Source organism: Triturus cristatus, chromosome 6 (genome assembly GCF_964204655.1).
Source record: "Triturus cristatus chromosome 6, aTriCri1.1, whole genome shotgun sequence".
NCBI lineage: Eukaryota > Metazoa > Chordata > Amphibia > Caudata > Salamandridae > Triturus > Triturus cristatus.
Window position 1 is genome coordinate 1,629,465,761 of NC_140589.1, and position 25,307 is coordinate 1,629,491,067.

At 42.6% G+C, this 25,307-nt stretch overlaps 1 protein-coding gene across 1 annotated transcript in view; it reads right to left on the minus strand.

The window, feature by feature from the left end:
- Window positions 1–25,307, minus strand: part of CAMKMT (calmodulin-lysine N-methyltransferase) — a 1,482,081-nt gene that overhangs the window by 84,274 nt on the left and 1,372,500 nt on the right. Inside the window, exon 8 of the mRNA XM_085612777.1 lies at window positions 18,081–18,155. Coding sequence (XP_085468903.1) covers window positions 18,081–18,155 — 75 coding nt within the window. The remainder of the gene's footprint in view (window positions 1–18,080; window positions 18,156–25,307) is intronic.

Below are 25,307 nucleotides of genomic sequence, written 5' to 3' on the forward strand. Positions count from 1 at the left end.
TCACTGGCTAGGAAGACTCTATCTGAATAAGAAGGCCCTCTTGGAAGAAGAATTCTGACCTTTTACTCTTGGCTCCTGCTGGAAAAAGTGGACTGGAGGGCCCGTGAATACTGCTGATTCTCAGGAACTGGAACTGCCCTCCAAGAGCCAAGTCGTTGGCCTTCTGTTTACCTGCTTCAGGAACACAAAAAAGCAGAAGGGCCCCTATCTTTAAGAGGACCCACCTACCTAAAGAGGACTAGACCCTGCAGGAAACCTGGCTGGAAAGAGGCCTGGTGCACAAAAGCCTGACTTGAGGAGGTAGAGATTGCTGGACTGACCAGTAGACGCTTTCCCAGCAGCTGGAGATTAAGACTGAAGGTAAAACCTTTGATCGGGACAATCTGCTTGGTATATCCAACCTCTGCTCCATCGCAGTTGGCCTGAAATTGTATCTAGGTCCAAGTGCACTGGAAATTGTTGCTTTTCCATAGTGCTTGACTTTTTTGATAAATTTTTCTCTATTTTTCTAAAGTATTTTGGAATTGTCTTGTGTTGTGTTCTTTACTTTAAAATCATTGGCACTGCTTAAACTTCTCTGGGGATTGCCTGTTGCTTGTGCCATAGCTACCAGGGGTTGAGCAGAAATTCTCTCACAACTGTGTTGTAACCTAACTGGATGGGGTTTTATTGAGTTGGCAGGGTACCCCTCTCCCTCATTAATAAAACCATTTCTGACAATATGGATAATGAATGAAGGATTTTCTGTATTCACCAAAGAAAGAATAAATTCCCTACTGTAAGCATATTCACATGCGACTGACAACACAAACTCTTACAACCCTCCTGGGTTACTATGGCAGGTACACGTGCAACCATTTTGAAATTACAGGATAAAGATAATAATGTGTTCTATACTTTGAAGTATACAAAACAATGTTTTCTATAGTTATAACTTGGCCAGTTGACACTATTTTTGCTGCCAATTATTGCACATTTAAACGTATCAGCATTGGCAGAGCCACTAGTAGCAACCAGGACAATAATGTCAAGGTCTGAAATTGTGGATGTTGTTTATCATACGTTTAGACATAAGAAGCCTTTTTTTTTAACAGTACTTCAAATGTTTTATGTGCCACCATAAATCAACTGTGAGATCTATTCTCTTTACCAATGCTTATTTTATTCTGACACAAATTATTCCTTTAAACTGTAGGCTCAGGAAATCCATCCTGTCTGATTATCCCTATTTACAGCTGTATGACAAGGTAGACATCAGCAGTTCAGCCATACTGTGCTGACCGATTCCTTAGGCACATTTCTCATTCACAAATCTGGGGGAAATACATTTGGAGTAGCTGAAATTAAAAGAAGTGCCTGAATGGCAGCTGTGGTTTGCCTTAGACCACTGCTCAGTACACAATAATTCTTAAATTCAAAATATAAATGTACTGTTTGCAGTGCTTTGAGTAAACGGTTATTAAATCCATGCTTCCATTAAAAATTATATTCATATATTGGTAACCATAAGAAATGTGCTTTTATTATAGACTGTGAAAGAATAGGTGAATGTGGCAGTGTAGATGTATGTGGCGGTTTACTTAGTGCCAATGTACGCATATATTTAGAGTATGATATAGATGTATCTATGATATGTCTGTGAGTGGAACATGGGTTAAAGACTGCAAGAGATATGGGGGGTTAGAAGGTAGCGTAGGTCTGTAGTGGAAGGTGTGGTTGGAGATTTTAGAGATTATTTAGGTGATGTAGGATCTAGGAGGTGCAGAAAGTAAGTCATATTGAACCTATATCATATTGTATGTTTAGGTGTCTCAGGCCATATAGTGCGTGAATGTGTTTGTGAATTTACACAATGTGCTTTATGTATTATAAGGTGTAATTTTTGTGTGGATCAGGTGATGTAGGCTGTTTGGGGTCTTGGTCATGGTGTAGTTGTGTAGGCAGAGTGAAGGGATAGGAAGTACACTTTTTGGTGTAGGGTGTATGATGTTGTATGATGTGTATGGGGAAGACTAGCAAGTGTGTGCAATATTTAAAATGTAAAGTAGTATGTAATTCAGGGCGTAGGTGCTGTTGGGTACAGCATTTAAAACAGTACAGATTTAAAAAAGCTCAAAGGGTTTAAAACTATAGGACTCATCGTGCTAAAATTAACATCACACATGCAGGCCATTCAGAGATCAATCGATTCTAGATATCCTAGATCTGTGAGCAGCCCGCAGAAAGCTTATCAGTGCACACAGGGTATAGGGATTTGGTAGCAACTGTAAGTGCAAAAGTGCCACTTTGGCCTGCCTAAACTTCAAGCTCTTTAACAGGGGCCGGAGAAATTGTTTTCTTGGCAAAGAGAACAAATTGCACAGTAAAACAAAGTGACGCGTGTCCAGTAGACATCTAAGATCGCAGCGACAAGGACCTAAGGGAAGAAATCCAGCCGGGGATGCTAACAGATGGTGAAATTGATTAAATCTAAAGCGTGTGATTAAAAATCTATCATGAGCACCAGTTAGTGCGAAAAGGTATGGTTCCATACCCAACACAGACTTTAACATAACATAAGACCTCACTGTGGGTTTACTAAGCTCAACCAGTTAGTGCGAAAAGGTATGGTTCCATACCCAACACAGACTTTAACATAACATAAGACCTCACTGTGGGTTTACTAAGCTCAATATTTTCACGATGCGCAGTGGACAATGTATGGTGTAAGTCTTTTGTAACGTTAACATCTCCGGGGCATAAAGTGTTATGTGCAAAGAAAATGTCTGGCCTACCCAAAAGTTGAAAAGACTCCTTTACATATCATATCCATGGAATTTTATTACCATGTTCAAAGGCCAAACAATTCGATAGATCACACGGGTTAAACCCTTTTCCTCACATGTCCATACCTATATCCAACACAGTAAGGATTTAATTGCTATTTTATCAGCCAGATAATCGACCCCTAGCTCCTCATGCATGGACCAGGCTGGCAAACCTTGGGGGGCTCTCAAGATCCAGCGCAGAAACTTGTTTTCAGCCACCTGTAACCTGTGGGAGGGAACATACTCCCAGATTTCACTACAGTATAAAACTTTTGCGATGCTTTTGGACTTCTACAGTTTTAAACCAACCTCAGGTGCCCATGAGCCCAGTCTATTAGCAGAGCTGGTAATAGCCCCCACAGATTTATTCACCTCGCTCAGATTCCCCACTAAGAGGGCTCTCCACTGTAATCGGTTGTCAAATAACACTCCTAGGTAGGGAAAGGCCGGGACCTTAGCGAGGAATATGGTGACCAGCTTTGAAACTTTTCATCCGAATCCCCAGGGGACCAGCAACTAATACGTAGGACTTAGTAAGGAGACAGACAGGTCCAGCCTGTCCATAAAAGCAACAAAGCCGTCTATTAAAACCTGCAGACCCGAGCCTTACGGGCCATAAGCACTGCATCATCGGTAAAACTGGCAGAGTTCTCCTACCCACTATGGGGAATCCGACTGAAGTGCCAATTGAGCCGCCTCAAGGCCATTAAAATATATACCGAAAATAAAAATAGTGCTAAAATACAGCCTTAGCGCACTGCCTGTGCACAATTAAAATGAGCTGTGAGGACCCCCTCATGTGAATATCTCACTGCCGCTGTCATCTGGACATAGAGTAATGTGAGTAAATGAACAATGCAGGGGTCCACTCCCAAGGAAATCAAAATATCCCACAACTCAGTCCGGTTAACTCGATCAAAAGCAGACGTAAGATCCATGAGGCTAGATACAAGGCGCCTGGTTGTGTCAGTGTGTATTTAGATGTCAAAAGATAAAGATTGAGAGATTGGTCTGTGGTTGACATGCCTTTGCGGAATCCAAATTGGATGTCCGATAAAATATGGTTGTCTGTGGCCCACAGGGACAATCTAGATAAGAGGACCCGACCCAAGACCTTTACTACAGCATCGATAAGTGAGATTGAGCGATAAGATTGTGGATTATCCTTATCCCAGTTTTTTAAATTTGTACTATTATAGCAGCGGACCAGGAGGGCAACATCCCCTTCGAGGCCGCAGCATTTAAGACTTGGATCAATATAGGTGCCCAGATCTCAATATTATCGCAAAAGAGGTCTGGAGGTATTCTGTCAGCCCAGGGTTTTATTTAATGATAGCAACTTAATACTTGAATATACCTCATCCAGAGAAAAGCTAATGGGGGAAACAGCCAAGCTGGAAGGTATATCTACACATGGCTTCACCAGGAAACCTGCATTATATACCTTTTCAAAATAGGAGACCCACTGGCCTGGCGTGATGTGAAGGCACAAAGTCAGTCTGACTGGTTCAGCAAAGTAGGGACTATTAATGATCTTCCAGAATAGAGTTGAGTCCCTCAATTTGCCCGCTTCAATTAGGTCCTCCCCTGCCTTCTTTTGCAACTGATGCCTGCGCTCTTTCAGTGTCTCTTTGTAACAGTGCTGGCACAAAGTCACTCTGTCTTTCTCCCGGGGCACCTGTTTCAGGGCTACCTTTAACCCCCTCAATGCCTGCGAGCACTTACCGTCAAACCATGAAGGGGAAGCCTAGCCACGCCTCGCTGTTTGTGTAGTTAAAAGGCCAGAAACTACCTGGGTGATGGAGGAAAACAAGCTTAAAATTTTCTCACTCTGTGTATAAAGACCCAAACATAAAGCTATCTCATACTTACAGGCAGAGAAGAGGCTATGATTGAAGGCCTTTACACTTTACTCAGCCAGCGTAGTCGCCTGTCCTGGTTCATTGGGGTTAAGAGTGCCTGAGAGTATCGGGGACCCGTTGGATGAATACCCAACCCCGTCAGCAGGAGTGTCAGTGGATTGTGGTCACTAAATGGGTTATGTTCTATATTAAAAGAACCAGGAACCACACCCAAGGGGGTAGTCACAAAAATAAAATCTATGATAGTAGCTGAACCCCTTCTTTTGTAGAATGGGGCAAATGAGAGATAGGCCCAGGAATTCAATGGTCTATGGTGTGTACCAAATTATGAGTGAGTAAACGATTGTTTAACTCCTCCACATCCGTGGTGTGCTCCATGTGCAAATCCCCTGAGAGTGGGCAAGGCTGTGCAGTAAACTGGTTCTTTACAAAAGACGAACACAAGTGACAATTACAATCCCCAAACTAAAATAAGGTTTGTGTGCCCCAAACCCTCCTTATTAAGGGATTCTAAAGCACTATTTAAAGCATTTAAATTGGAAGGCCGGCACTTCGCCCTCTTTGCGCTTTAAAAATTAATTATAACAATTGGGAGCGCTTTCCCCATGTGCAATTCTATACCCTGAAACACCTGGGAATCCCACTTTAAAATCTGTAAGTCCTTACAGAGTTCTAAATCAACAAGTGTGATAAGCCCCCCACTGGCTCTTCATATCAGGGAGTTTCCCGCTGGGCAGAAAATAGTCTTGTACCCTTCCAGAAAAAAATTGTTATTCTTTGTCTCCCAGGTTTCCTGTAAACATATGAATTTATATGACCTAATATACGATAGCTATCTGTCATCGGAAAACTTGGAGGACAAACCTGCCACGTTCCAGGAGAGAAGACTGAGTTCTCTACCAGGATTGTGGTTAATACAACCAGGATAGGCTAAAAGAGGGGGAGACGTGTCGGGCCTCACCTGGGTATCGGGGTTGGCCATGGGGTGCACATAGGGAGAGGGTCTAATAAAATCTAATTTGGGCTTAATGCTAGTGGGGCACGGACTACCTCTACACCCTGGCTTGAAGGGCCTAGTTGCTGAGGTGCCTGAATATATGTCACTTTCGTCTCAATAAGTCAATCCAGCTCTTTCTGGTCCACTAAGGGAGCATAGGAATTGGTAAGTAGCAGCAGTCGCCCAAAGCCACCTTCGTTAAGCCTACCCCTCCCCCCCCCCACCAAGAGGTTCCTCCTCCAAGTTGCTCAACGGGGGTCTATAAAAAAAGCCCTGTGGGAGTAATTTAATGCATGATCCTGGGAAAAATTATTTTGCTGCTCCAAAGAGGATTTTCCATGCTAACTCTAGGTATCGTACTGAGATGATGATACAATCCCCCTCAAATGTTTTCCTTGAGGGGCCTATCCAGGCCACCCTCCGCGCCATCAATATATTGTGGCAATCCCTGGCAGAGAACCCAGAGTGCTGTGCTAACCAGTGCGAAGCTTTATTAATCAGTTTGGTAGTAAATTACTCTTTGTGAACAGCTAAACTAGGTACCCCCGCCAAGACCACAGTATAAGGTGCACATGCTGGGGGGTGGTCAATCGCTGGAAGCTGTAAGGCCTTGGACAGTTGCACCCCAAAATAGGGGGCATCTGCCAGGCCAAAGGCCCGGGTGGTCCGAACAACAAGGGGCGCACAGTCTCCCACAGGACAAGACCTACTAGGCCGGTGCACTGTATGCTGAACCAATGCACCCTTGGGCTTTGAGGGAGCATTAGCATTTGGGGTGCCACTGCTACTTGGGGGATTACAGAAAAATGCAGTATCAAATAATGAGGGACATACTGGCAATTGATTAAGTGAGGGTTTGGTTAAGGTAGTTAAAACAGTTTCCATTTTGTTTGCCAAGTCCCTGGAGGATGACTTGTCCAGTCAGTTCAAAAGCAGAAATAAAAGATCAGTGAGGTTCGCCTTGAGATTGTGTAGAGCTGGGGCCAGCTGGTTCAGCAATTCCTCCACATTGGGCCTGATTGCAGTACTCACCTGTCCCTGATATGTAACCACAGGAACTTCCTTCGCCCTCTTAGCCTTTCATTGCCGCTTGGGAGCAGGGGTACTCATAGCCTCAAAAGGTGGGGTAAGCGAGAGAGGGAAGGGCACAGACCTGGAGGTGACGGCTCTAGAGAAGTTGGCCCAACTGGTGCCGGATTTGAGGGCGGAGGTAATGGGTCTAGAGGTTGGATGGCCAGAACAATGAGAGTCAATGGTATGGTAGGTGAAAGACATAACCCAGAGCTTCCTATGTCGACTGAGCCACCCCTCAGCCCGGTCTATTTCCTTGTTAATAGCTCCCACAGCCATTACCAGGAATGTGTCAATAGTGAGGCGCGGATGCCCCGAGGGAGTCACTGGCTGAGCCTTCTTTTTACTCATTGAGCTGAATAAATCAGGGCATGGTGGCAATGAATCCAAATTCCCAAAGCGGCTCAAAGGGAAGCAACAATAATTTGCTCAAATTCAACGCGAGTACCCAATACAACTAGCCAAACAAGAAGGTACTCACTGGTAGCCCTGTGTCCTGAGTCTGCCCCTCAATTTGGCAACCATTTGATGAAGACTGTTCAAAAGTCCAAACTCTACCCAAAAAGCCAAACAAGAGAATAAGCCCAGCCGAGCCTGGTCCAGGCACGGAAGGGCGCAAGACGGGCCTGCTCTTGGTTGGTCTTGGCCCGGGCACACACCCAGGCGCGACCCGCACTGTGGGAGCCTACTTGGCTTTACAAGCACCTCCTGGCGTGAAAGGAAGGATGGCAATGGCTTCCTCTGCCGCAGGGCTGACTGGGGCTTGAAGTTTGCCCCCACTTGGTGCAACCATGGCTCCTGTGCTGCGGGAGCCTACTCGGCTTAACAAGCACCTCCTGGCACAAAAGGAGGGACAGCGGCGGCTTCCTCTGCCACAGGGCTGGCTGGGGCTTGAAGTCTGCCCCCACTCAGTGCAATAAAGGCTCCCACGCTGCGGGAGCCTACTCGGCTTTACAAGCACCTCGTGGTGTGAAAGGATGGACGGCGGCGGCGGCTTCCTCTGCCGCAGGGCTGGCTGGGGATTGAAGTCCCCCCACCACAGTGCAACAACGGATGTTGGGATTAGATGGTGCAGGGTGGCATTAAAGGTGAATTCGGCATATGGGGTGTAGGTTGGGATATAAAGTGTAGAAGGTTGAGTAAAATATTGGTGTTGGTGCAGAGTTTTGGTAGTAGTGTAAGGTAATAGCGGTGGTGTAAGGTTTGATGAGGGTGTTAGTGAGAGTGTGAATTGTGGCAAATGGTTTAGGTGGCAATTGTGTAATTGGTGGTGGGTGAAATAGTGTAGATGGTAATGTAGATGCAGATAAGGTAAAGATAGTGGTGAGGGTGTAGGAGTGATGTAGATGTTGATTGTTGTGTAGGTAGTAATCTGGAAGATAAAAGGAAGGGGGTAGCAGGGGAAATAGTGACTGTTCTAGATTTCTCTGGAAACAAATACAGCCTTAAGTGAAAGGCAGGAAGCAACATGCAACTGGGGGATATGCAGGCAGGGTACAGTCAACATGGCATAGGTGTGTGTGCAGGTATTGTACTGTGACTACTAAACAATTTACTTCTGCATCAATCAAATAATACCATAAACCAACAATGACCAAGACCCTCATAAATCCAAACACTGCCCATCACAGACTTAACATTTGAATGCTGGAACCTGCAGTAATCACCACTACACTGTCTGACAAAAACAACACAATGCAGGGAGGGGATAACAGAGAAGATGTCAGATGGACAGTACTGCCTTCTCTTAATTTCAGTAGGGACACGTTCAGCTTTGGGAAGTGAAAGGGAAAAAGCAACATGTATCTGGGGCATGTAGAGGGTTTGGATCACAATGGTGTAAGTGGTGATGTAGGTTGAGTAGGCTTTATAGTATGAACACCTCACAGTCCTCTTGCTCATCACTCAAAGAATACTATCAGCAAAGGAAAAGCAAGATCCACAATGCCCTTGAATGACTTCCCTCTGGAACACTAGATCAAACAATAATTCCTCAATATAGACAGAAATTAAAAACACAATCACAGACAGCCTCAGTAAAGCACTCCCTGGTCAAACCCATGTACACAAATAAAGCATTATTTCCCACGTTTTATATACACTGGGGTTAGGCAACACTAAGAGATAGAAAAACAGAAACAATAACAGGGTGAAAATTAGGTTCTAAAAGAAAAATAATCAAACCTGATCTGTTAAGCATCAACCTACTATCTTTACATCTTCTTTCATAAGAGAATGAAATCAAAGCCATATTCAAACACTCTACAGAATCCTTTCAGCACCCTTTTCCATGCTCATAGAAAAGTCTATAGCTTGATCAATTTTCCATCTATTTGTTAACACAAGCTAATCAGATGCAACACAGATCACAAAAACAAGGCTGAGCATAATCCCACAGTCTCAAAAAGAGACGTGAAAATAGCAAACCTTCTTAGCCTATAATCATAGAGAACACTCATAACATAATGAAGACATCATAAAAGTTTTTTGGGCTGAGAGCCCTTTTTATAACAAAAGGCTAACTCCCCAGTAGCAACAGAGCCCTTACCTTCTACCCTAAATAATAGAATCAGCCTTCCACTCCCATAAAAATAACAACTTACCAAAGAGGCACAGCCTATTGCCCAACCGAACACCTCATGAGAGCTGTTTCTCTACAGCTTCAAGCTTCATCGACTGCCACCTCCTCCTCCAAACTCCAAAGTTGGCATCCACATTTAGGTGCAGGACAGAGACTGCAACTATTTGAGTCACCGACGATGCCCATCAGATACCCAACAAAGTGAATATATGCCTCATTATCCTCATGGCAGAGAAAGTTGACCACACCACCCTCAGCCTCCACCTTCTCATTAAATACTATTAAAGGTTGGTAAAAAAAAGTGCAATTTCTTGTTCCTATGAATAAAAAAGTATGTACATATGGAACGATCTTCATCAACACACTTCTCCTCATTATATGGCATCTCCTAAAAATCTAGTCTTTCATTCAAGATGTTTACCTCTACATAACACTTCTGCGGGCCCTGCTAGTCAACTGACGAATGTCAGTATACCAATACGCTGACACTATACAGCAATTCGGGGGAGGATATCACACAGCACAAATTTTGTCTCAGTTCCATCCAGTCTTAGATACTGGGGGCCTCATGTAGGTAAATTACATTTACCACTTCATAAATACCGAATCATACCGATTCGGTATTTATGAAGTGGTAAATGCAATGTAGGTAAAAAGTCGGTAAATATTACCGAATCGGAAAAATTCGGTAATTACTGAATCGGTATTTACCGATTCGGTAATGAGGCATACCTTCCCATTGATTCCTCAATGGGAAGGTATGCCTCATTACCGAATTGGTAAATACCGATTCGGTAATGGGGGGAGCACATTCAAGGGTGGCAGGGTGTCACATTGACACCCTGTTGCACCCCTGATTCCTGCATGTGTGCACATGTGGCACACATACATGCCCTGAGGGCATGTATGTCTGCCACATTGCACACTTAAACGTGCACAAAAATGCTGTTTTTCACCTATTCGTCATTTACCACCAACCTTTAGTTGGTGGTAAATAACGAATCCCCACACCCACGACACACTCCCCCTACATCTCATTTCATGATTCGGTATTTACCGAATCGGTAAAATTACCGATTCGGTAATTTTACCGATTCGGTAAATATCGAATCATGAAATGAGCCCCCTACATCTCAAAAGCCCAAATACCGGTCGGTAACGGTATATTTACCGAAAATCGGCCGTTACCGACCGGTATTGGGCTTCCTACATGAGGCCCTAAGTGTCTTCTTAAAGCTAACCTCCAACAAAAGAGACATTTTAATTAAGAATAAAATGTAACTTAACACCAAGCTGCAAACATACCCCATTAACATGTACCCAGGTTCCCATCACCACTCTTGCCCTGCTTCACTGTAATAATACATTACATTAAATTATATAAATTAGCCATGGCAACAAGAAACCCTAAGCAGCCGGACATGAGATAAACCCACCTGCTGACTTCAGACAACTACAAGGGTTAACTTTGACAGATTGGTCTAGAAATCCTAGAAGGATTGACCAATGTCTGCTGTTTATGATGCACACCAATGAAAGCACACTGCAAGGAGACAAATGAATGTGAAGAATACTGTGTAGCCCTGTCTTAATATTCCCACGAATTCTCTGCATATCATGCATTTTTTAAAGAATGGGCAATGTAGCATGTATTTTATAAGTGAAATACAGCCTTCAGAATTTATGAAACCTATCCACTTAGAGGAACAAAAGTCCCAAATGTACACAAAAAATACAATGCCACAATAAACAAACCTCACCTATTGGTACATATCAAAATATGAAGAATCATTCATTGTTCTTTTTTGTCATTTATAAAGAATGTAGGCTTTGAAGACGAGCAGTGAAATGATGCACGGATGCAAACTGATTGAGATAGGAATGTCCGGAATTGTATTGATTTTTTAAGCCTTTTATAGTGAACATTGTCGCCAAAAACACACAAACCTCCTCACTGTGACTTAGAATCTCGAAATAAAACTGGTCATAAGAGGCTTGACTTTAAACATCTATGGCTAATATTTATTTTCTAGCGCAAATTAGATTAATGTGAATTTCCCCAAACCTTTCTTTACATTTTGGAAACAATGTACTCCAAAAACTATTGAAAACCCCACTACTCATATAAAATTACTCAAAATATGGCTAAATTCATTCTTTACAAAAAATTAGTTAATTCATTAAAAATTATCTAGTCATGAGTTCTCCTGCAAAAATAGTTGGCTGGCTGTGTATCGTACTGCTAACTACTGTGCTATGCTATCCCCTGGAGCTAAACTGGTGCTTTTCTAAATAATCCCAATAAAATAAATTATAAAAATAACTAAACTCATCCATTTGTTAAAAAGATACGCATCTATAAAAACAAGCCTAAGAATGATCAAATAAGGGTAAAAAGAAATGATATGCTAAAAAAATGAATTAGATCTCTGAAAGGTAATGGTTTGCAGTCCTAAAGTCTGTTGATACCTCACCTCATTTGCTTTGCATCAAATCAGCTGATTTCCAGATTTTCGGCCTGATTCACGATTTAGAATCTGCGGACAGGAAATTAAATATTCGCCAAGCCCTACTGCATATAGGAGTCAATGATTGGTTCTGCACTTGTTTTAGTTGGCATAACACTAAAATTGGTCAGTACCAGCCACTCTTAGCTTCAGTACTCTCTCAGCACGTATACTACATCACACGGAATAGACGTCAACTGGTTGAGATCTTTCTATGATTGCTAACTATATTTCAACAATGTGTTTATTAATACAACAAAGCTGCAACTGGCCTCAACAACTATGTTGCTGTGTACCCCAGCTTCGACCTCCTGAAGCACAAACGTGATTGCCTTCAGCAAAAATGTGCATTATTGCTCTCTGCTTGTGCTTTGGCTCTGTAGCGCAAATCCCTATCAATGGCGACCATGACGTCTACAAGGATTAAATGGAATATTCCTTTCTCAGCAATCTTTTAATGATCATTTTACTGAGAGGAAATATTTAGCTAACAGCAATCTGTGGAAAGATTCAAGAAGCAATTTCAGTTTTCTCTTGGGGAAATTTCACAAATTCAAAGGATGTACTAGCGGACAGGATACAATTGCGACAGATGAGCGGGAAAGGGGACATTTCACACTTTTTATGTTTGTGGACCATGGGACTAGTATTACAAGCAGCACTGATGCAAAATCGTATATAACATCTCTGCACACTTCCTGGGAATGTTCGTGGGGCACCACAACACAAGCATCCACACACACAAAAGCATTTGTATGTTGGAATGAATGTATGAATGTTCATACCCACATCAATGTAAAATGCATGCGTTAGCTTGCAGACTGCCACACACAGTAAATTCTATATTTGAATCATCACAAATTTCCATGTCGTGGATTTATCACGCCTTCCATTATGAAAAACAAACTACAATTTTTCAATGAATTGAATATCACTCCAAACAAATGCTGTCTTACAGGTTGCGGTCCAATCTGCATGACATGGAGCATGTATCAACAACAAAAAGGGTGGCACATCCAAGTTGTTTTGATGTTTATGTGAAGAACAAATACAACTGCAAATCTCTTGGCAGGACCTTGCTTCACCCACATAATCTGGAGAACATCCATATGTGAGCCGAGTCTAAGCCTCCAAGAAGGCCGCTGCCCTCCCGCCCATGTCCGCCAGCACTCTGATCTGACTTTCCGCCTTAATCTGATCTGATCCGGCCTGGCATTAACTTCATCTGTGCAATGAAACCTGGAGTATCCATTCTAATATTTGGTGAGGAAGGCATTTACTAAATTACTTGCTGCAATCATATGGTGTTGTTTAGCTCCTTATTTTAATCAGATGATGCATCTCCCGGGAACATTATCGGCGATTAGTGTGAAACCCATGTCTGCTCTTTTTGGAACAAAGAACTCCTCGGAAATTAAATGCTCAGGCAACAAAGCACGGATGCCATCCAGAAAAGTCAACACAAGAATAAAAACACAAGTAAAATACACCGGCTCAAACGTAGCATGCCCATTCAATGCTAAGAAAAAGAAATGCAACTACATAAATAGCAGGGAATGGGTTTGGTGTGATATATTACATGAGGAGGAAAATTAAAGGGGTATTATGTTTAAGAAAACAATGGAGCAATTTCTTCTGATTTGGAGGGTTATTCAACTACCTATTGAGTTCATTGTCAAATATTCTAAATCGCACATTAATTGCATGCTAAGTGTAAATACACATTTCTCATTTTAATTGTTTGTTTTTAAGAAACTAGATCTATAGCCAACAGGAAATTTAACAGGCAGATAATTAGAATATCTATCAATATGCCATTTTATTTTGATTGCTGCAAAGGACACTTTTACTTCATTCTTTGTATATTGAAAATGAACTGAAATAGACAGAGAAAGGTAAAGTGTAAAGCTACAATTCTGGAATTAAAATGCCAAACGAGGAACGCGTTTTAAGACAAGCATCAGTTAGAATGGGATCGATTATTATGAAAAATAAAGCACAAAGTTTGCTCAGATAAGTCTATTCCATGCAGATGTTGTACCCAAGAAAAACACGGACCTATGTACAGATTAATAACAGTAATGTCTTTGTGTCAAAAGGACCAAGCAACCTACCAATGCTTGTTGAATTGGGGACACCAGATCTAGATAGTCTGGCATACTGATTTCTGCTCTGTCACGGCTGTATGTCAAAACTCAAAATATCAAGTTTCTGATATCAGCCTACAGGAATACCTACTTCTGAATATTGACTACCAATATATCGTCAAAGTAAGTATATACAAGTAACCACAGATTTACCATTCTTTGTCATGGCATGTAAAAGTGGAGTTAATAATAGTAAATCTACAATTACCTTTTGTTTTTATGCAGATTTATGTAGAGCTAACTGGTCCCTAAAATGTGTTAGCGCTTACACGAGCACCAATTACATTACACAAGGACACATTCATTTTTTTTAGGGTCAGGGAGATTTACTCAAAATCACAGAATGCTGAATTGAAGCCAAGACTGGAACCTGGTTCCCTAGTTCCAAAGTTGACAGCTGTGCCCACTACGCCGCATCTTTGACCAGGTACATAGGTCGTCTATGTTTTACAACAGATATTCTTGTAGGTTTATCAGAAACTCAATGTTCTGGTATTACACCTTGGTTACGCGTATGTCTACACACTGTGGTCCATGAAGCACCAACTTTAGGACTTTATATACTGTGAGAGCTTGCCTTCGCATCTCTACACTTTACTTACAAATTTGGCACGTTCATTATATTTACAAACGAAGGGTGGAAAATGCACTACTGTACGGTTGTGAGAAGTGATCAATTAAGGACAAAGGGCCATATGTAGATAGCTAAATACCGGTCGGTAACTGCCGAAAATCGGTAATTTTCCCATTACCGACCGTTATTTAGCCCTTTCTAATGTAGGAGGCAGGTTTTAAGGATTCGGTAATTTACCGAATCGGTATTTTAAGAAATCGGTAAAATACCGAATCAGTAAATTACCGAATACTTAAATCCTATGTAGGGAGCACTCAAGTAAGTGCATTTTTGGTTTAAGGATTTGTTATTTACCACCAACTACAAGTTGATGGTAAATACCGAATACCTTTTCAAAAGCAATTTTGTGCTTTTTTAAAAGTGCTATGTGGCAGACATACATGCCCTTAGGGCATGTATGTGCGCCACATGTGCACACATGAACGATTCAGGGGTGCGACAGGATGTCAATGTGACACCCTGCCACCCTTGAATATGCTCCCCCTATTACCGATTCGGTATTTACCGAATCGGTAATAGTGAATGGCTTCCCATTCATTCCTATGGGCCTCCAGGCCCATTGGAATGACTAGGAAGGTATTCCTTATTACCGATTCGGTAAATACCGAATCGGTAATAACGAATAATACAGAATCGGTAAAATTTACCGATTTTTTACCTACATTCCATTTACTGATTCTTAAATACCGAATCGGTAAAATTCGGTATTTAGGAATCGGTAAATAGAAATTACTTACATATGGTCCTATGTTTCTTGAGTGATATTTTGTGTGGGGGCAGATCTCAATAGCAGGCCAATGGATAACAACACAGTCCTGGTTTCGGAAAAAGACCATGCGTTTGCAGTACGTTAGCATGAATGCCCACTTTAATAGGAAAGTTCTACTCCCTTGACTGATGCAAACTTTACTAAAATTCCAAGGACGGCTCCTGGATCCCAAATGAAAGAGGCATCCAATTTTTCTTCTTTCTACACGTGCACAATCTCTTATCACAATGTTGGGCAGCAAAAGAAACCTTTTGTAAAGGCCACTAATTGTAGTAAAGTATTTGCCTTCAGTTCATATTTCATATTTCCTTAACCCCTTGCGTGCGCACGACGTCTCCCGGCCGTCGTGCATTACGGTGGGCGTGTGCGCACGACGGCCGGGAGACGTCGTGTTCCCGAACGCCGTTTATTTCTCCCGCACAGCGGGAGAAATAAACCCGCACGCAAGGGGTTAATTGACGAAATTATTTGCTAACAGGTTTTGGCAGACCTGGAGCTCCATTCAAAGGAGTAACCAGAAGATTCAAATCTTTCCAACTTAGAACTAAACCTATAATGACACAGAAAGAGCAAAACAAGTAAGTCCGCCCCCTCCTAGAATTGTTCCATTCACCTTTACATCCACCCATCTGTACATTCATCCTCCCACCTATCCATCTGCCCTTCATTCATGCTTCCATCCATCCTATAACAATTTAATCAATTTGATGACCATTCCATACATCTATTCTTTTACCTATTCCTCCATACTTCCACCATTACATCTATCCAAGGGTCATTGTGCTCATCATCCATCCATCCATCCATCCATTGTTTAGTTCTTCTTTCTAGCCATCCTTCCATACATGTATCCATTCCTCCATATCCTTCCCTATCCTTGTTCTTTTTATCTTTCCTGCCTTCCTTTAACCCTTCCTTCGTTCTACGTTTCATTTGTTCCTTTTATATATTCTTACTCTCACAATTTCTCTTTACCTTTTTCCCCTTTAACCTTTCCGGTTTCGACTTTCATCTTTATCCCTTCAAGTTTTGACTTCCAATTTCCTTTCTTTATTCCATCTTATTTTTTCTTTTTTACTTTTCTGTCTCCTCTCACACCATTTTCAGCTGTCTTCATTGTCCATAATTTCTTTCTGAGTCTTTTTAAACGCACAAGGCTCACTTAGGAGCTCTTCACCACCTCTTCTCAGTCCTGACCTGGTATTAACACGTTATTTGCATAATTAAAAAATGAAACTACTACATTTTAGAGGAATGTTTTAACAGGCAATGGGGCTCAGTGACAACCCCCACTTTAACTGCTAAAGCGGGGATTCACAACGCCACTGATGCCAGTGCTTAATTTGAACCAGTGAGGGGCACTGGCACTTATTTTTAGAGATTGGCACTTATTTTTCTGCGGCAAGAAAAAGAAAAGCAAACAAAGTGCAAAGATTGCGAAAGAGAGAGACGGGAAAACAGTCATAAAAGGAGAAAGCAGGAGCTTGTAAGAGTGAGATACAAGTACAAGGAGTGTCTGGTAGTGGATTAAAGAGGCCTGAGCTGAATTCACAACTATTCAGCCATGGTATTAAGTGTGCCAACATTTCATTGCACCGGTTGCGGATTTCAGAGCAGAGATTTGGGCACCAGCACCCTTTCCATTACAAATAAAGCACTGGTCAACTCCTTAGGACACTAACCGAATGGGGCACCATGCTACACGATTAATGCTGCTGTTAGTCAAAGAGTGTCTTCTAATGGAAGGCGCGAACTGCACAATAGCAACCATAGATAAAGACATGCCAATGGCACCATCAAGGACCTGTATGTAGCTCCTGGTAAATTCTTCTATGTTAATGTGATCTTGATAACACTCAGGGGTCCCACATTAAAAATAGAAATTAGGAAGAAAATAGGAAACACATTATTTAATTTGACACATGTAATTATTCTTATATACAACAGCGCCTCCAGTGTTCTACAAGCATTTTATGTGCTTAGTAAAACATAGCTCTATCTGTATTTGCACTGGTTTCTGAAAACAAAATGGCCGACACTTCTTTAGCACTTCGCACATTCGATAAGCTTCGTGCAGCCTCACCTTGTATACAATGGACACCCATTTCAGGCACCGCGTAAACACATAACAGGAACACTCTCTTTAATGTACCTGTATATTTGGTGTTTGGACACCAACATAACTTTATGCTCAGTTTAGTGTGAAAGATGTTCTTCTATGTGCAGAAGGGAATGCAAACATATGAGCTGACGTACATAGTCATAGGTACACGCATGCACAGTTTATCTATTTGACATGTACAAATGTCTTTTATACCAACAGTAAGATCTTCGAAGAAGTAAGCTAATTGAGCTGTTTGTGTTGATAAACTCTTTTCTCTCCAGACTGCTCCTCACTGAGCCATAATTATTTGCAATTTGCCTAAGTCGTCCATTTACTGATACGTCAAGCATGAAACAGAGGCAATTTCAGAAAATGGAAATGCTTCTCAAAATCAATCTTTGGGAAATAATGTGGTAGAAGTTACTGTCTGATGGAAGACTACCTTATAACTGTCACACGGAGATGAATATTAATTTGTTGGGGTTAAGGTGGCTTTGTGCTTCATTTGTTGACTTTGCTTAGCCATCAGCAAGCGGGCGCACAATTACTCTAGCAAAGCTATTTTTTCCTAACAGGAGTTGTGTGATTTTGATGTACTTACCAGTCAGCACACATAACAATGTCAAAATGTCCTTCCAGTTGAGCGACATCTGTCTCATTATCCCATCGTAAAACGCTAGAAAAAAAATACGAGTTACTTTATTTTCATGTTCGGATTTTAAGCGATTAACACTATTTTCTTGATTTAAACGTTAGATATAAAAGCTGCAAAATGCAGGGTAAGTATGAAAATGGTCATGAACACTCTGCCTTGAACTATGTAAATTTAAGTACCATGTCCGGAGATAGAATCGGATACGTTTATGAAATATTGCGGTTTCCCAAATAAAATGCACAGCAAAAAGCTGCGCAGTGAGAATGTCAAACGATCCCTTTCTTAACATGTTGGATATTTTCCGTAAAGCGGAATTAGACTGCAGGAGCAGACCAGCTGCATGGCGCCATACCCATATTGGAGCTTAATCACCATAGCTCTGTAGAAGGAGTACTATTTAACCTTCTACGAGGTCACATATACATTTTCTTTAATGCAAAGAACTTGGTGTGAGAACTAGGGTAGCCAGATATGGAACTTTAAGGTATAGCAAGTATTAAAATGCTGCACACAGTGTTGTTTTAATTTTGAAACTGTGTTTAAATATGCACATAGCAGTATTTTTTTTAAATAGATATTGCGTCCTTTCACACCTTTTCACATAGTAATCAAAAACAAGGACTTAAAATAGGTCAATAAATCTATGCAAATGTAAAAACTATTAGTGGATCAGTAGTAAAGTAGGCTTGGTGAATTTGAGCGGGTAGCAGGTTATAGAATCAACAGATATGTTCCACAGTGTGATAAATAAGTTAGCCAGGGTCAGACGATCACACACGTTAATTCACCAAAATGCCAAGAGTAGCAGAAGTGACATCACATGCTCGCCCTTTGTCCCAAACCCATAATAGGAAGTGACATCATATGGTTTTTGACATTATAGGGCTGATTACGATGTCGGGCAGAAATACTCTTCCTGACAGTCAGAATCTCCTTGTCCGTATCGGAACGCCTCTTACCGACACAGTCGGTTTACAATCCGCCGACTGATTATGATGTTTGCGGTCGGATTGTACCCTGCACGGTCTATCCGAATCGGTTCCGACCGGCTCTCGGAAAATACGTCTCGGTCGGAACGGCATCGCACAGTTCTACGGACAGCGTTTCCAACTGATCAATTATGATGCTGATTTCCAACCGGCCTTCCGAGTCGGCCTCGACACGAAAAGGCTATCAGAAACTGACTTTGGGGGTTCCTGGAAGTATGGGCCCAAGAGGATACCTAAGGGACCCCCCTGTAAAACCTGCGCTGCGTGGCAGGCACAATGGGGTGCCTGCGACAGGGTGCAGGGTTTTCCGCACACACCCCATTTCCCCATAGAAGCCTGTGTTGTCGGGCGGAACTCGGGCTCCCATACATGTCAATGGGACTCCGACCGAATGGTGTTCCGTCGCATCGTAATCAGTAGGGCGGAACCGCCAACTGCGAGTTGGTCGGTCCCGATTCCAAGACGGTGACAGGAGGAAAGATTCCGCCCGAAATCGTAAAGAGCTCCTTCGTTTTACAGGAAGTGCTGTCACATGAGCTAATGACATCACAATAATTGACACTGTTGAAGGTAATAGCCCCTAATGTACACAATTATACAATAACACAACAGCTACTAATACAGATCAATGTCTAATTGATATACTACCTATTTTAAATAGAGTGCTCACATGATCGGAACATTACACATTTCTCTTTTTTACTTCTTTCAAACATATGTATGCATTTATTAAAAAAGGAAACACTTTATTAAAATCTCAGTCATGATTTATTGTGTCTGGTATTGTATGCCCCAATAATAAAATACACTAGTAAATAACATGAAGATATACATAAAAAAACAGTAGTGGTTTTCTCCACCTATATTAATTCATATAGACAATATTTTGAATGTGAGCTATACTATTAACTTAATCCTTATCACAGTTAGTATATTTTTATTAAGGTCACTTGTAAGGCATCATGCCAACTCAAGCAATTTTTTTTATTCAAACACCATTTTACATGCTTTTAGAATAACAAAACTGGGCAACATGTTGTTTAAATTAATTCAATACTCTACTTTTTTTTGCATTATTTCAATGCATAAAAAGTACCAAATACAGGTTAAAATAAACATACATTCAATTTAAACATCTAAAACCATACATCATATAAGATTATCTCATAAATTTACAATCTTTTATCTTTCAATTCATCATTGTCCATTAAAACATCTGTAAGGCTAAATTTCTGCTAAACTTCTGCGCCTAGCCACCGCCCACAGGAAGGAGGCCAGGGAGTAACACACATAGGGATCTGGCAACTGTTTGATACATTTCAGTTCAGTCATATATTGGACATATTTATATTTCCGTAACATTGGGACTAAAACGGCTTTCCTTTGGGGCTCATAAAAAGTGCAGAAGAATAAAAATATGTAGCGTAGTTTGGGACACTCACCCATTGCACTGCAGAAAGTAAACTGACCTCAGTCTGGGTTTACCTTCTGCCCTTGGCATTGTCTTTGCCACTACCAAGGCCATGGCTCATAAAGGCAGTGCCAGGAGTGCAAGGGGCAAGCCAAGGGGAGCAGCTGCGACCCCTAAATGACGTCCATGTAGGAGACATGGAGTACAGCTGTACAAAGGCTCATAAGGGGGAACTTAAGAAAAGTAAGGCCCTAGAGACCATAACCTTCAGGGCCCGGCGCAGTATGAAAGTGTGCGGCCCCCATCCCTAAGCCTGTAATGGCCCCTGATCCCTGTTCCTGGTCTGACATATAATTATGGGGGTGGGCGCATATGCCCCCCCTCCCCGAACCTGTAAAGGCCCCAGGGACCCCACCCCCAGGGCTGGCTCAAACACTGTGTCCAGGGAAGCCCACCCGTAGGGCGCAGTAGTTTCCCAGCCCACAAGAGAACGGGCAGGGAAACATATGTCTGCTCCCACCTGGCAGGAGCATTTTTAAAGCTCTTGCCAGGTGGGAGCAGACATGCCTTCCCTGCCCACACCCTTGCAGGCGGGGAAATTCAGACTGTTACCACCCAGTGGGCGCCAGCAGAGAACAGATGCTCCTGCCAGACAAGAGCAATGGCTGCTCCCGCAGCACACCAGATGGGTACATGCGGAATGCTGGCAGGCCGCAAGGGCCCTCGAGTTCCCCACACGGCACCCAGCATAAGGTGACATGGGCACCCCTGGTGGGCACTGGGACACCCTCATAAGGTCTCAAAAGGTTTGAGGGAGGCAGCATGCCCGCCCCTAATGTAATAAAAGCCCAGATGGCCCATAGTTGCTCACAGAGGGGACCACGTACCCCCCACTCACCTAAATTAAAAAATGCGGCCCCAGGGGATGGGGTCTCCGGGACCACTGTTTGCTCAGTGAAGGGGGCAGAACACCTTACTCACCTTAAAGAAGAAAGCCCCCGGGCCTTAAAAGCTCAGGGAGGGGGGGGGGCCATGTGCCTCCTGCCCCTTAAGAAAAGGAGGCCCCCGGGGATGGAGTCCCCCAGGGCCGTAAAGACTTGGAGAATGTACCTGTGTGACCCCCCTCTCTGATAAATAAAATAAAGGTATCCCAATAGGTCACTGGGACACCAAACAGAATATGAAATGAGCGTCAGAAGCCGCTAATTTTTTTATCACTGCTCTTTTTAAGGAGCGCCTCATAATACCCTGCAAGGGCTTTGTTTTTTTTTAACTTGGTGGTGCCGCTGGAATAGGGAGGGACACCGCCAAGCATTTTTTTAATATTGTTGAGGGCTGCAGTTCAGCAGCCCCCCAGCAACATTGAGCCCTAGAAATTCACAGAAAAAAATAAAGATTAAAGTGACATCAAAGTTAGGTGAAAGTTTCAGTGACAATGTAATGATTTAAACAAAAAAAACACTGAGAGTCCCCAGTTATAGTTATCTCTAGTAACTATAATTTGTGCCCTAAGGTAAATATAACTCGCGCCCTTGTCACGCAAAGATAATTATCCAACTTATTACATCACTCATGACATGTTCTATAACATCATTGATAACATGACTGCAACATCTGAAATGACATCATTGATGACACAAACTATGCAAAGTGGGGGTGTGAGGCATTGTGACTAAAGATAACTATAACTGGTAAATTTCTGTGGGTATTTGAGGTTAAAATGTTATTTTGTCACTGAAATTTTCACCTAACTATAACATCCCTTTAGCTTTTGTTTTTTTCTCAGTGAATACATATGTATATGTGTGTAGATATATATATATATACACACACACACACACACACACACACACGCCATGTCCCTGTCCTGTAATGGTTGCCACAAAATATTGTTTATCTTATGCCAACCAATCAGGATTGATCAGTCCCTCTTAAATTAGCCAATTAGAGCACACATGGACACCAACAGTCCAGATATACCTACATTTTTAACCCTTGCACACCGAATCCAAACCCTTATTTAAATTCTAATTTCTAAAAAACTGCTGAATAGACTTACTCCAAGTCACAAAAACCACGCTTTTTGAACAAATTTCTAACTTTTTGCCATATTAGGTGTAATTCTGTTCAGCCATGTTTTCTATATCCAAAAGATCAGTTTCCTATGGGAATTAACATGGGATATCACATTTTTGGGACACCCTCTTTTTCTTGGCTCCAGGTAGAAGGATTAGCACAAAACCTTCCATGAAGCAGCAGAGAAGGAACGTTTTTGGAAAGTTTAGCGCAGATTCATCAAATTGTACTAAAGTTATTGGCAAAAAACACTTTCTTCGCAAGGAAACTCAGACATAACTATGACTACGCAGTGGTGACCACCACAGTCGTATATATTTTAGATAAATATATATATCTAACCACCTCTTCCAATCCTACTGCCCTTAAAAAAACCTTTTGCATCCCCAAAATTTAAAACTTGTTGCTACGCAGTACCCTTACCCATTCCTGAACCCTAAAAACACATACAACCCCATGCCCTTACCCAGCCCTGGACCATAAAACCCCTTACCATCCAGTTCCCTAAACCCAAAAAAAAATCTCACTACCTCATATTCTTATCCATTTCATGGCAAAATACAGGAATTATGTCTTGGTTGGGTTGAGCTTCAGGTAGGTGCTGAACTTCCAAGTCTGGATGATGTGTAAGCAGTGTTTGAAGCATTGGATGTCGGAAGCAGAAGAGACTTTCAAGTAGAGTTGTGCATCATCAACACATTGATGCATCATAATGCTGTTATCTGTGAGTAGAGCACCAAAGAACTCCATGTAAAGGGTGAAGATGAATGATGTACTGTGGGCCAGTGATGGACCTGTAGCTGGCGAGGTCATAAGGATCTAATGTAGGCTTCTTTAGGAGCGGGAGGATCTGGGTGGTCTTGAGAGCTTCTGGAAATATGCATTGAGTACAGAAGGCATTGTACCTTTTAAGAATCCCTGAAACCTAAAAATTCCTCACTACACCATACCCTTACCTATTCCCGAACACAAAAAAACTCCTTATCACGCTGTACCCTTACCAATCGCTGAAGCCTTAAAAACCCTTACTATCCCATGCCCTTACATATCCCTGAACCCTTAAAACCCCTAACACATCTTTAACTGTTATTTAATATAATTCACAAAACACTTACCTGCATGGTAAAGTCCTATCGTGTAAACTGCCAGTAATTGGCATGTATGGGACTTACCTACATGGTAGTGACTGCATTGTAAAGGTAATGGGCAGTAGCCCCCATGTTGTAAGCGTTACATACCGTGTATAGTGCAACATACTATTATTTATGATAGTTGAATGTTAAGAGGGACCATGACTCTCACACATCACAGGGACATATTAGAAAACTACGCTTTGCTGAATTGCCTATTTCTTGCTGGCTTGCTGTGCACATTGGTCCTGAGACGTTGTGCTGTGTATTGATGGTTGATACTTCTCAGAATCAGGGTTAAATGTCTGAACTTTCCCTCTCCACGGAGATGACTAACATATCAACAGATGACTTTATTTATCATAAAGCTCCCACGGCATGCATTGCTTGACAGGAAAGCAGCAAACTCTATATTTTGGTCGCAGGAGATGATCTACACATTCCTTATATTTTTTTTTTAAATTTCTTTTTATTTGCATTTTAACAACAGTACAAACACAATACACTGCAGAATGTATAGAATCCAGTATAGACGAGACAGTCACCTCCATATACAACGATGTCCATAATGCCAATAGGTATCCACACAATAGTGCCAGAGCGAGACACAAGAGCAGAATCTCCCCTCGTCTCAGCCCCCAATACACCCCCAACATCTCCCACATCTTCAGCGTCAGCCGCTGCAACCCCTCAGCAATCTCGGCATCTGTCTCCCCCCGGTCATCCGGCTCGAGGGTCAGCGCCCTACAACGGATCGAGCGGTGTTTGAAGCAACCACTGTGAGAAAGGGCCCCATATGTCCCGCGGGCGCGTGCGTGGTGGCAGGAGCTCCCAGAAGAGGGTGAGCTGCGTCTGGCAGTATACAGCACTCTTAAGCCACTCCCTGATAGTAGGCGTTGTGGTAGCCCCCCAGTGTATCGCAACCTGGCGCTTAGCAAGTAGGAGGAGCATGGCCGGCAGTCGGCGATGTTTAGGCTTGACCATATGTAGGATCCCCAGCAGTGCAGTCTGAGGGGTACATGGAATCGGAAGCTCCGTAATGAGACACACCAGCCGCAGCACCTCTTCCCAAAAGGGGGCGATCATGGGACACTCCCACGCCATATGCAAGAAGTCAGCGCCACGCGCAGTGCATTTCCAACAATTGTCCGTGTCTCGTAAGCCAATACGATGAAGTCTGCGTGGGGTGCGATATATCATATGTATGTACTTGAAATGGATAAGCCGGAGTCTGTAGTTAGGGGATAATGTCTCAAGCATTCTGCAGCATAGGTCCCAGTGGGCATCGAGAATTTCAGTTCCCAACGCAGCGCTCCACAGATCGCGCGCCGCCGGGGTCACCACCGGATGATCGCTTTGCATGCGGCTATATAGACGAGAAATCAGCTTGCGCCCCGATTCCACCTTCAGGACATTTTCCAGAGCCATCAGACTGGGCGGCGGCTCCGGGAATGTCGGGAACAGTGCTCTACATGTGTGGCGAAGCTGGTGATGAAGCAGGGCGTCTAGCGCCGTCGGGGCCTCCGCAGCGCACATCTGCGGTAACGTGATGAAGACACCATCAGGA